Source organism: Phaethon aethereus (assembly GCF_964289735.1).
Source record: "Phaethon aethereus genome assembly, chromosome: 3".
NCBI classification, from domain to species: domain Eukaryota; kingdom Metazoa; phylum Chordata; class Aves; order Phaethontiformes; family Phaethontidae; genus Phaethon; species Phaethon aethereus.
In genome coordinates, this window is record NC_138576.1 from 40,844,877 (window position 1) to 40,858,505 (window position 13,629).

At 40.3% G+C, this 13,629-nt stretch overlaps 1 protein-coding gene across 2 annotated transcripts in view; it reads right to left on the bottom strand.

The window, feature by feature from the left end:
• Positions 1 to 13,095, bottom strand: part of SNX14 (sorting nexin 14) — a 52,585-nt gene extending 39,490 nt beyond the window's left edge. For both annotated transcript variants that reach the window (XM_081998442.1, XM_081998441.1), the window contains exons 1-4: positions 12,976 to 13,095; positions 12,052 to 12,128; positions 11,861 to 11,939; positions 4,371 to 4,414 (exon numbers count right to left, since the gene is read on the bottom strand). In XM_081998442.1, coding sequence (XP_081854568.1) covers positions 4,371 to 4,414; positions 11,861 to 11,939; positions 12,052 to 12,128; positions 12,976 to 13,080 — 305 coding nt within the window. In that variant the 5' untranslated portion in view covers positions 13,081 to 13,095. The remainder of the gene's footprint in view (positions 1 to 4,370; positions 4,415 to 11,860; positions 11,940 to 12,051; positions 12,129 to 12,975) is intronic.
• Between the last annotated feature and the right edge of the window lie 534 nt (positions 13,096 to 13,629).

Below are 13,629 nucleotides of genomic sequence, written 5' to 3' on the forward strand. Positions count from 1 at the left end.
AAACCATCAATTACAAAGAAAACAAAACAAGAACCTTAACCTATAGCCACGTGGAACAGAATTGAAATTATTTAACATGGTTTCTGCTTGGAAATAAAGAAGAATTTTAACAGATTCCCAAATCACTCTATCACCTAAACTTATTTTCTGGCTTGCCACCTTCCATCTTCTGCAATAAAGGATGTTCAGTGAAAAATCATGGTAAAAATATCTAAAGTTGATTCAGGATGCAAAATATTTAATTCCATGTCTTTTTTGGGAAACAATGAAAATGGGAAATAGACACTAAGTCTTAGATGCAGAAACTGCAACGGAACTGAGTGGAAAGAGACCACAATAACAGCATTCCACAAAATGCAACAATAAGAATGAAAATCTACCAGCATTTAAGCATATACGGACAGTAGAGTATGACTAAAGGTGTTGGTAAAACTGCATTATAATAGTTGAGTAATGATACAATAAACTAAGTTGCATCCTGCTTTAACTAATGCCCATATGTAAAAGCCGTCACAGTTTTTGGTAATAAATGAGTTTGCATATGTAGCAAATGCAAACATTACTTGCATTAATAAAAATCAGTACAAGCAACAACAGAGTATTTAAAAATAAAAATTTTATTCCTATAACATCATTTTACACTATTTAGCATCAGCAGCTGACTTTTTAAAGAAATGTTAGTCTGGGTTATATAGCATTCGAACATATGTTGAAGATGAACTGCTAGGTACTGGTGACATGATGGTCCAAGTATGCAACTAATTGCATGAAAAAACAGCTCAAAGAAAGCAGCCTGGCATAAGGAATACAACCATCCTCCAACAGCTACTCATACGCAGATAAGAATACTGCAGGGGAAGGTTTCGTTTGTTTTAAGATCAGCAGCTGACATTTTGGAAGCAATATGGTTAGCAAATACCCACACGGTCAAAGGAAGCCAAGGGATTAGTAAACAAATTGTTTGACTGTATTCTAGTATTTGACAGACAACAAGATACATGAAGTAACTTGGACCTAGAAGTTGTTATTTTATTGACACTTGGATAACCAGTATCCTGGCTAATTCTACTTGGACATGACTTTATGCCACGTACTTTCACAATACGCCATAGGTCTGCAGAGACTTAATCACAGGCGGACTGAAGACTGGTGAAAAAAAACATCAAGAACCTGTAAAATCGCAAGTCTCTAGTTATACAGTGGAAGGTCCAAATAACTTACTTGGAAACGTTTTAAAAATTGGACGCATTTTTCCAGAATTTGAGGGAAAACTTAAACACAACTGTCAGTATAACAGAGAGATTTGCTAAACGAAAAAGGCTCAGTTTGTTAATTGTAAACAGTTACTGAGTCCAATTCCTCAAAAGAGATACACCCAATTGCTATTGCATGCAAAGTCTTATGGGATCTACTGATAAATGAAAACCATATACAAATACTGAAGTGATTTTTTTTTCCCCTGTGTGTCAATTATTTTTATGAAATTTGGCCAGCTCCTATAAAAAAAAGATGAAGAAAATAAGTTGCAAGTTGATAAAACTGTAAAGCTATGGTTTGTAACTCAACAAAAATCCTGAATTTTCCTTGCATTACTTGCATTTAAAATAGAAGCAACTCCATATATGAAAACATTGGTTTTAGTCACAAAATAAAAATATTTTCAGAGTAATGTATTACAAAAATGTAGTAATTAGTGGACTCTAATCTAATCTGGAGTTGCAGTAGCTTCAATGATCAAAAAGATTTAGTAATCATAGAGTGACTCATTCAAACTTTAAACTCTCTTATTTAAAGCGAGGTTAGTATAAGCAAGATATTATATAGTTTTATTGTACAGCATAAACAATAGACTCAGACCAGTGTTTTGTAGCTCTACAAACTTGGATTACTTACAACTATGCTCTATTCTTCTCATATAGTTGAAAAAATTCTTAAAGCAAAAATATTGAAACATAGCCAGTGTGAATACTTTGAAAAATACAGAACAAAAAACACATAGGTATAACTACCTATTTCAGTAGAGTTCATTGGATTTTAAGTACTAGTCTTCATTCCCCTAAACTGATCCAAGTTTAGGGATGCTTGCCTCTAAATTTTAACCTGCTAATAAAATATTACAAATTCTTACACAGTTTATTAATGAAACAAACAGAAAACACAGCTTTTCCCTGCTCATAGCACTTTATTTCCTGAGCAATAATTCTATGATTTTATTTTGCAAAATACATTTCTGGTAAGCATTACACTTCCTGGCCTTCCGAGCGAGATACATCATGTTACCTGCCTAATGTCCAGAGCATGCAAGGTGCTGCAAGACAGCATCAGCTTGCAGGGCACACACACACACAAAAAAAGTGAGAGAGGTAGTTTCTGCACAAATTACATTCTCTTGAAAGGAGGGTAGCTAGAAAAAGGAATTATGCCCAGACTTTTCTGCAAGGGAAAGCAGCAAACTCTTTTACCAACCTAGTCTGGCAAGTCTGCTGGTGGTTACCCACGCTGCTAAATAAGGATAATCTGGATGCAAAGGCTTCTGATTTGGCTCTGCGAAGAATTATCCAGTCAGTGAGGTTTGTTAGCTCAAAAACAAAAATTCATGAATGCAAGAGTCCTTTCTCCAGGGTGAGCTGAGCTATGCAAACAGTGTAGGTACACCTAAGTTGGAAAAGTCAGAACTAACATGCTCTACGAGACAGACCTCAAACGGCTGCACGTAGACACAGTTCAGGCCTTCCTGCACGGCTGTTGCTGGAAATGCAAGAAAAGCACAGAAACACCTGAATGTCAAGAGGGAATGAGACCAGATCTGACATTACTACTGTTAAGCTGAAAGCAGTAAGCCTTTCAGGATCAGGTCGTTTCCTGCAGAATTACTCAGATACCACTGCACTATAGCTCACTGAACTCCCAGCACTTCGGGTTCATGGAAAGCTTGTTAGGTCTGATCAGCATGGTGCGAATTTATGGAGCTAGTACAAGATCTGGAGGTGCAGCCATGTAAAACTAAAGGCGGTGCAGAAACATCTCTACAGCTCACCAGAGGGCAAGATATAGCAGTCTAGGCTGGCTGGCTCCATACCAAGTGTATTTTGCACTGCACTTCTAGCTACGCATATTACTATTCTCGCCATACTATGTATACCAGACTTCCACCGTCTTGGGTGTCAGATGTAAGTAACGTGAAATCCCAGTTTCCCTGTCAGTCCAAAGCAAAGACATTGAAGACACCTTCCAGCAGCAAAAAAAATCCTATCTCATTTCAAATTATGAAATAAAGAAGATAGTGCCCTTACATTTGTTACTTTATCAAACAGCTCAAGGGAACGCACTCTAGTTTTCTGTATTTGAAAGTTAAAAACCTTGAGTGTTCCAACTTGATCATTCACAATACACGGTGCTAAAGCTCCCTCTGCTGTTTGCATAAGCAGTAAAGTTTTATACTTCAATATATTCATCACACAAAGATAGATGTGAGACATGCAGATACCAGCCACAATTAAAAACCAATCAGGTAAAGAAGTCTGTCCAGAAAATTTAAGATCCTGGAGAGACAGAAAAAAACCAGCATAAAGTAAAAGAAAAAAAACCTATAAATCTCTTTTAGCACAAAACTGAACCTTTACATCCAATGAAGAAGTCACATTCAGAATTAAGGCAAAATGTTCTAACATTAATGCCAGCATGATCAATTATAAATATTTTTAGTTTCTTCTTAAATACGCTGATGCACTACTTAATATGTAAACATACAAGGCAAAAAACCCCCAACTAGCCATAGTTTTATCTTTATACACTATCTTAAAGTTATTTACACAGTACTACTCTATCCAGCTCAGCATACGCACTCACAGCCTTAAAACTCAGCAGATCACCAGATGCTCTGCAAGAAGGTGGCCACAACATGTATTCAAAATACCTTTTCTATATTAAAGTGGAGTTTTAGTTTTAAAAAAACTGTAACATGATTTTTTTCTTCTTTTTAAACCAATATTAAAGATCAGTATGCTTCTAATCTGGAAATAAATTTGGGGGGGGGGGAGGGGGGTGTGAGTTTTTAACAGAGGTTTTAATCAAGCCATATGTACTTCCAAGTAAGAGTTACTAGAAAATTAACATATAAAAATTAATAACCTAGAAGTGTTTTTAGCATGAAACACAAATTTGAGAACCACCTCTATCATGTCTAAATTATTAAAAGATCTGTTCTACAATGCTAAGAGTCAATAAAATGATGAAACTGCAGCACTTGAAAGTATGCTTTATATTTTACTAAAGAAACAGAAATGTTTATTTTCAGGTGACTATTTCTTAAACAGTTTGCCAAACATTTATGGTATTCAAAAATAATAACTTTTAGATAAAGCTCATACCTGTACCATGGATAAATAAAGTTTTCCAGCACCAACTCAAGCACCTGTGCAGAACAAAGACAACCACATTACAAAATAAACAATTTACCGTACAAACACAAACACCTTCCAAAACTCAGAGAGCATCATTCATACATCATAACACTTTAATGTCCAAATAAGTACGTTGCGATCCAACTGTGAGATCAATCATTTTGCACAATAATCAGTACTTTGGGCAAATAGCAACAAAGTGATGGCTTCATCACATATCAATGTGAACTGGCTGCCACTAGTACATCAACAATGTGAAGCACAGTGGCATGGCCACTCTGGAGGTGAACACTATGAAAAATGTAATCGTACCTCAAACAGCCCTACCCTAATTTTTCAGGTCAGTCCCTGTTCTTTTCTGATGTAGCGTGGAGTCTCCCAGACGCACAGCTACCCATCCCTAGACTTACACCTCCATCCCTTTTCATCCAAACCTCCACCTCTTCCACCTCTCCCCCACCCTCCAAGTGGAACAGTTGATCCTGTATGCTCACCACTCAGAAAGCAGGCAAAAGAAGAATCCTAAGAAGGAATTTCTAAAGCCATTCTCCTTTCCCCACATCCCTATGGCCCAGCCATCTCCTGAAGCCCCAACCAGAGCACTTCCCAAAATTCTTGTCCTACATGTGTCCTCACGCCCTTCCCTCTCCTGTTCCTAGCCCCTGTATATCCCACCTACATGGGTCTCTGTGGGAGAATCTTCTCAACCCTTTCCATCAAACCTGTTCCTCACAGGCAAGCCCATGGTTGCCTTTTCCATGCCAGAAAACCTGGATTAATCAGGAAAAACCAGTGCTGTTGCAGCCATGTTACAGGCATGCCATGGTTCAACTTGGCTTTCAACGCCACAGCAGGATGGGATGTCACCTCTGACAGTCCCATTCAGTCAGTGGGCTGCCACCACCATATCCATAAGGTGTACTGCTAGCCAGACTGCAGCTTTGGCACCTCTCCTTACACCTACACAAAATTTTCAAGTGACTGCTACAGTCCTTGCACCATGATTAGCAAAAAGAAAACTTCTGAAGGGAAGGGGAAACGTCAGACAGTGCCAGGAAAAAGAGACATGAGGAAGGAGAAGGAAGGATGACATTTTCGTGAGATTTCTCTTCCTTCACTATAACCCCAAGATACACTCTGCACTACCCTCTCCTGTTGCAGCGTATCCCTCAGTTGGAATCACTGCTTTAGAGATCAGTTTGTACTCAGCAGCATCAATGCTGATCAGGGTAGTAAGAGAGAATACATGTGTTGCTATGTGAGGCTGCTGTGCCACATTCTATAGAAGGAAATGTTTTGCAAAAGAAGCCACTATATTCAAAGAAAAATGTAAAATCTGCTTGAAAGGAAAGCTGAATATAACAGCTGATATACAAGCGTAATTTATGAGAATAAGTATTACTCCTCTTGTAAGATTTGCTGCTTCAGTCATTCACATTGTATGCACTGCAAAATTCAAGACTTGCTAAATTTATACTCTCTTTAGGGCAGTACATGCCTCTGCTCTACTCATGATACTCATATAAGCACACTCAGTAAAATGCACACCACAGCCTTTTTAATTCCTCTCAACTCTTTAGACTTGAGCAGCTGATGAATACTCTTTTTCTGTCTTCACTACCAAGAATATCGCCTACTCAAATTTGATAAGATACTCTTTTGCAATTGTTTGACTTCAGTGATTTTCCTCCCTTTGTTTTAAAGGGTGAAGGAGAAATTTTGTTCCTTCACCCTCTCTCTGAGGGGAAGAGGGATCTTTTCCACTTTGGGATAACTTTAGATGTCTGTGTTGTGGACCATCGTATGGTCATCAGTGTCTTTCTCTTACCCCTACATGCTGTAGCAGGAATAGATCTTGACATTGCAATATGATCATGTGTTGGTGATGGATGAGTAAGCTAAATGTCGTCATCGTCATCCCTGCAAAATTTCTTATTTCCATTAAAAGCAGGGTGGAAGGGTGGGGGGAGATGACAACAGATGCTTTACCTCCCAGGCCAGAAGAGATCAAGAAAGCCCAGAGAATCTTCTTTGGAATTTAATCTTCAGACAACAGGAGGGAGATCACATCCCCAGCTCCAGTCAGCAAACACAGACCTTTGAGTTTGCAAAGAGCAACTCATTGGCCTTAAGAGCAATAGATCAGACTACTCAAAACAATTTCCCTGAGGCCTTCCATAGCACTGCCAGTATTTAAACAACCAATGTACTCCACAGAAATCTCTGTCTAGCAGGTATTGCATATTTTTGTTCATGCAGAGTTTCTAACAAAACAAACCTCTTTCAGGGTTCAAACCACAGACTCTTTCCAAAAAGTGTCTTTCAAAAGCAAAGGCCAGCAGAAAAATCCATACTGTGAATCCATCTGTTAAAGGATCCTCTTTCTTCCTCCCTCCACTTTTGCTATGCGCCTCCCCATCAAGAGCAATTACAGCAGACTGGCTTGTGCTTGGAGTGGAAAATGTACTCGGATAGCCTTCAAGCACAAGACAGTGTACTCAAAGGGAGTACAATGTACTCCTCTTGAAAGAGCTTTCTTTATCCATGACCACTACTTTGGAACTGAAAGCCTGTCCATCAGGCACGTGTGACTGAAATTTCAGTTCATCATATGCTAACATAACTTGTTGGCACACTCTTCACCTACAGTCCAGAGCCTTCTAAAGCTGCTAGAATTGTTTCCAACAGTGAGAGATCTCATTCTTACTGCTAGATAAGCCAAATATGCATGGTTATGAGAATCATCTTCCTGTGGTTATTAAATCAGCAAGGAAAGATGCAAGACCTGATGACACATCCCACACTGGGTAAGGTGTCCTTGAGATTCATCCCATGTTTGTAGTAACTGACTTCCACTTGAACCGCTTCACAGACTTGCCAGCGTTTCTCTTGTTATGTACCACTTCCACACGGTAAGGGCTTTATGGTAATGCTTCTACAGGACAATGCCACTAGCCACAGACCTAGAGGCAGCATGCACAGACAGACAACTAACTCAAAATACACTTGAAGTCCACACACCGCTGGTGCCGATATCAGAGATCAAGACACATTCCACTAGAACGCAAGTTCTCTATACGGCCTTAATAAAAAATACCTTGATCGTAGACACACAGCAAGCAGTCCCTTATCTGCACACTTAGTAAACACATGGCATGGCAGAGGCAGTTATGTATGATGCTGCCTTGCACCGAGGCGCTGTACTGAAGCTAAGAGAGCGCTACAGCATGAAATCATCCATACTGCAAAATACAAGCACTCAAGGAATAATAGGCAATTGTCTGCCAGTAACTGGAGTTCAAGGCATACAGTCCGTGCAGTTTTCTCATGAACCCTATGAGCCCTGAGACTGTATCAGTGTGATTAGGTAAGTCAGGAAAAAACCTGTCACATCACCCACTGCACTTTCATAAAGCACTAGGAAAGCAAGACGTGTACCCACTCCCATTCTAGCAACACCAACAATATTACTTAAGCTCAATTGCTCACGCTACACACACATGCCAACAGAGTAGATACTACATCTCAAAGAACGACAGCTAATGATAAGCTATTTCCTTTTCTGTAAGGTATTATTCTCTGGTTTTAAATGCAAATGAGTCATTTCATTTAAAGCCTACCTATTTTTCAAGCACTTTGCAAAATGACTGATTCTACTACGTGTGAGCAGTTTTGAACTGGAAAGAGATTACAAGTGTAAAACCAAATGCAGCAGGTAGCAATATAAGCAGCAGCTGAAGAAAAAAAAACAAAGAGAAATTATATTCTAGCATGCACTGCAACACTACAGGCTAGTCAGTTTACTGCTGCTGAGACAAGCTTTCTGTGGATTGCCATAGAACAGACCCCAGTTGTCAAGATGAGGAACTGTAGAGCTGAGTGGAGGTCAGAACTACCAGGCCAAATTAGATTGGAAAGGAGCAAGGATTTAATAAGTAAACCACAAAGACAATTTGAAAAGTCTTAAAAGACAGTTCAACTACATAGCTGAGACCACTTCCTGAGGGTAGAACAAGCAATTCGCAATAAGAAAGCATGCAGGCCACTGGGGTGCTACAAGCGATCAGGACTGTCAAGCAGCATGTTCAGACAACTGATTTCTGGTCATGCATTTGTCCATTTCTCACTTTTAGGAAAAAGAAAAAAAGAGAGATAAAAATCTGTTCTTGTAATCAAGTCAAGAACCTGAGAACTTATGAATAAAGAAAAATTTACGAGATCAACAGACAGCATCTTGATCCACTAAAGCATTTCTTTCATGACGCTGATCAAGAGTAGCTGAACAGCTTTCCACAGATTTGACTTGCAACTGTCCCTCAAACAGAAAAAATGGAATTGCAGGGAAAGACCTGAGTTCGTGAACTGAATAATAGAATCAAATTCTCCTTTATACAATCTGTAACACCTGAAATTATATACAACTTAAAACCAAACAACAGATATCACATCCTAGTTCAAAAAGAAAGAAAACATTGGGTAAACCAACATACAGCAGAATGAATTGGAAAACAGAAACAAAATTTTATTTAGGTCACTGCACTATTTTTGCACGGGATACAGCCCAAGCTATCAAATATTGATAGATGCATGGTTGAGGCAGTTTGGAGTTCAACTATAATAATAAACATAAATGAAGGGGGAAGGAAAGTCCAAGCACAGATTTTTCTTGTTCTTCTAAACCATGTACAGCATCCAGATAAACAAAACAAAGCTGCAAAAAATTAAGAATCTGTGAAGTGAGACAAACTGTCATCACAGTCCAAGAGAGAAAAATCCATACTTGTGAGACAAACTTGGATTTCTTCTTATTCGAGTGTGTATTAAATTATTCTGTAGACACTTGAAAACACAAGCTTAAGGACTACGCAACTGATTCAAATTAGAAACATTTGGAAATGAGGATGTTGCCAAAATTCTTCAACCTGCAAAGGAAGAACTAGAAAAATTAATCCAGAATAAAAAAAATCCCAGAATTATTCCAAGTATTTGAAGAATCTGCTTTTCAGAAGCAGGCTGCACTCCACGCTCTTTTGGAATCTCATTAATCTTATTTCGGTTCTCATTGTATCAGCTTCCCTCTAATGTATGACTAACCCACAAAAGAAAGTAAGAGCAGTCTTGCCTTCCAACCCTAAGCAGGCTATCCAATTCCAGGAATGCATTACATGCTGCATCCCCAGAGCAGATGATCAAGAGGAATATGGCATGGGCAGAACCCCTGCTACCCTTTTGACCAGTACTGAAGAGTTGCAATGGGGAATGATGCAATGAAATTCCTCATTCCCAATAGTATCCTACACAGGTGAAAACAGTGGCTCGAACAGACTGCTTGTTTGGGTCCATCAAAGATGATTACCCTGGCTCACTGCCCCAGGAGGGCACAGAACTCAGGTCTGGCACTTCCCTCTAGTTAAATACTCAAAGAAAAGAAAGGAATAAGGAAGACAGCATATCACAGAATCATAGAATCACTAAGGTTGGAAAGGACCTTCAAGATCATAAAGTCCAACCATTAATCCAGCACCACCATGTCCCCTAAACCATGTCCTGAAGCGCCACATCCACACGCTTTTTGAACACTTCCAGAGATGGCGACTCCACTACCTCCCTGGGCAGCCTGTTCCAATGCCTGACCACCCTCTCAATGAAGAAATTTTTCCTAATATCCAGTCTAAACCTCCCCTGGTGCAACTTGAGGCCATTTCCTCTCATCCCATCGCTAGTTACTTGGGAGAAGAGACCAACACCCACCTCACCACAACACCCTTTCAGGTAGTTGTAGGGAGTGATAAGGTCTCCCCTCAGCCTCCTCTTCTCCAGACTGAACAACCCCAGTTCCCTCAGCCGCTCCTCATAAGACTTGTGCTCCAGCCTCCTCACCAGCTTCGTTGCCCTTCTCTGGACACGCTCCAGCACCTCAGCATTCTTCTTGTAGTGAGGGGCCCAAAACTGATATGCATAGATATACAAAAGACAGGTCTATACTGCTAAATAAAGCAGGGCCAGGAACATGTCACTGAAGTAAAAAGAAACAGCAAAGAAAAGCCCACACCACTTTGGTAAAAGCAGAACTACAGCAACAGCAAGCAAATACAAAATGCCAATGTGTGGAAACATCTAAGATCAGTCTTAGAAGATAACTATGGTATCTACTTGCGTCTCTTATGAATAACATACTACAAGGACCTTTTTTAGCATTAAATTCCTTCTGAAGTTACACTGGAAAACTTCCAGTTCTTCAGCATTTACTACATCCTTTGGTAAATTGTCACAGCTATTTGCTACCCAAAATTCTAAAAATATTACATGCATAGAAGCATTTATTTTACATCCCATTATTAAAACAAGACGCTTAAAATATAAGCTTATTGAAATAATATTCAGCAATACTATTATTTTAATACATTTGAGACCAAACTTATTAGAAAAAATGAATAAAGTAATTTTAAAACAATAAATGTTTGTTTCTGAAATTGCAGAGAAAGTCATTACATTAAACCAAAAGAAGTCAACAGGTTGCTATCTCTGTTTTTTTAAAAGCATTCCTAAACTGTCCATCCCTCCCTTCTCTCAAGTTTTTCATTCTTTTACTACTCTTGCTGAGGGCCATGCCCGGGACACCATTATGCACAGCTGAATTAAAGTGTTAGCTTACACCACAACTGCACACAGTTTTGACTTCATACACCATGTTGTTAAATTGCAAGAGCTGACGTGCAATAACCTCCTCACTTGTGAGATGCCAGTTGTTCTTCCTCCTACCACAGAACTCTGGAATTCTGAATAAATGGAGATTACGCTAGGTAAGTGTTTGTGTGTTTTCCTAGCTTTGAAAAAGGACAAAAGATTTTATCAATTACCAAGGAAAAAAGCAAACCCAAAGAAACACAGCTCTTTAGATAGCTCTTCTCTTTCTAAAGAGAAGAGAGAAAAACAAAATTTCTGATTTGCAGTCTTATTAAAAACAGGTATTCATGCTATTCATTTAATAAATCCACTGATTTATTTTTCTAGACAGATTTTGTTACAGCTGTGTCTGATGATTTTAAATAGCTAGCATCACACCATCTTTATTACAGAAATTTTATAGGTGGAGCAAATCACCTCTTAACTTCCACTTGAACAAACTAAGCAGGCACAAATCCATAACTTTTCGAGAATCGGACATATTTTTCAGTCACTTAGTTACAACTGTCCTTTCCTATATGCTTCCCAATTTACATATATGTTTCTTCTATGTTCTAGGCACACCACTACAGGAACAATCACACCTGTGTCAACGAGTAGGCCTCTCTGCTCCCAGCATATCTTCTTTTGATTTGACTTTTACAGGAACGAGTTAGCACACGTGGGATGTACATCTGAACTATCTACTGAACCAGCAGTAATAGGTCGAAGAGATATGCAATAAAAACTTCATTAATTTCAAGGTACTAAAGAGATGAAGCAGCAGTTACCTCTGAGAGTGATGCATCAACCTTGGAAGGCACTTTCAGATCCAGCCATGGCTGATAGTTTTCCAAAAGCAAAGCAGGTCTGTAGGAGAGCATGGAAAAGTTGATATAATAATATTTAATTACAAGTTTCCTAGTACTATGTGCAAAATTTAAGCAACACTAAGCTTACTGGCACCACGTATTTAATTTACCTGTGCCTCTTGCATTTGACCTTGCCACATACAGCACAACTGTGACCGTGGGGAAATAGCTCCGGCAATTCTAATTGCTAAGAGAAGATATTTAGACAAGTTTACATTCTTCAAAATGATAAAGCTCTTAATATACTGCTACATTTGTGAGTTTCTTTTTAGACTACACAGAGAACTGAACAGCATAAGGACAAAGTTGTTCTCCCAGCAGGAAAACATGATAGCATGGCATGGTACGAGCAGCAACTGAAGCAAACAGAAAAATTGCTTCCACTAAAACAAAGTTTGAGGAGACAGGTACTCTTCCACGTCTCCAATCATCTCCCCATACATCAGTTGGTGTAATAACAGAGCAGCTGGTTCCTCTACAGAACCCACCTTACTCATAGCCTTGAACTACTATAATTGTAACATTTTTAGTCCTGTGAAATTCTGCATTAAACCATTTTAAGTTAGAAAGCAGCAGTTTCCTTTGGGAATGTTTTTTTTTTCTTTGAATTTCAGTACCACTTAAAGCAGTTTGACTACAATCAGCAAAGATGACTTAGCACTGGCTTGCCAAAGGAAGAGCATCTTTACAAAAGGAGGAGCCTGAATAAAAGAAAATACAACTACATAATTTCTCACCTACTTGCTACATGAATGCCAAAAGTGAAAAGCGAGCAAAGTAGAAAATAACATCTGCAAACACTCCCAATAAGCAGCCTCACAGCCATAGATCTGATGGGACTATGCACAAATACATGAAGAACTTAAAGTCTTAATGATCACGTATTTGCTACAAAACATTCATCAGTCGGCAGATACAAACTGTATTGATGTGCAGTATTTCCAGAAGCCGACAGAATTACAGAAGACTTGCTACCCAATATCAATTCTTACCCAATTTAAAGAAAGCACAAGAGCGTTAACAAACATATTTACCTTGGGTTTATATTTTATTGTAAAAAGAATATTAGGCAAGAGGGAATCCGGTCCTAACGAACAGTAGAAGGTGAAGACACCAGCCACGAATGACCAGAAGATCATTAAAATGTGAAGATACCTTATAAACAAACAGGAAGGAAATGTGACTGCATGACACAGTACCAGTGCTACGCCGGGCCGGGCCGGGCCCGGCTCCCCCGCCCCGCCCCAGCCCTCCCGGCTGGGCCGGGTTACCGGTTGAGGAGGAGGGTGGCGGCGCCCAGCCCCAGGAGGAGGCAGCAGAAGAGCGGGTACTGCCGGCAGGTCTCCCGCAGCACCTCAGCACCCCGGGCCCGCTGCCGCAGCCGCTGCCCAGCCACCCGCACCCAGCCCATAGCCGCCACTGCCCCGCGCCGGGCCGGCTCAGCAACCGGGGCAGTGAAGAGACCGGGCCGCGCCGCTTCCGGTCCCGGCGGGCACGTGACGGCGGGCACGTGACGGCAGCGCTGACGTCACGGGGGCCGGCGGCCGCCATGTTGTCGGAGGGAGGGGGCGGCCCGACGTGGCGGCGGAGGTGGGTGAGCGCCCCGGCCCCGCGGGGCTGGGAGCGCGGTGCGGCTGCCGGGCCGGGCGCTCCGGCCCCTCCTCTGCCCCCGCCCCGGCGCCGCAGCT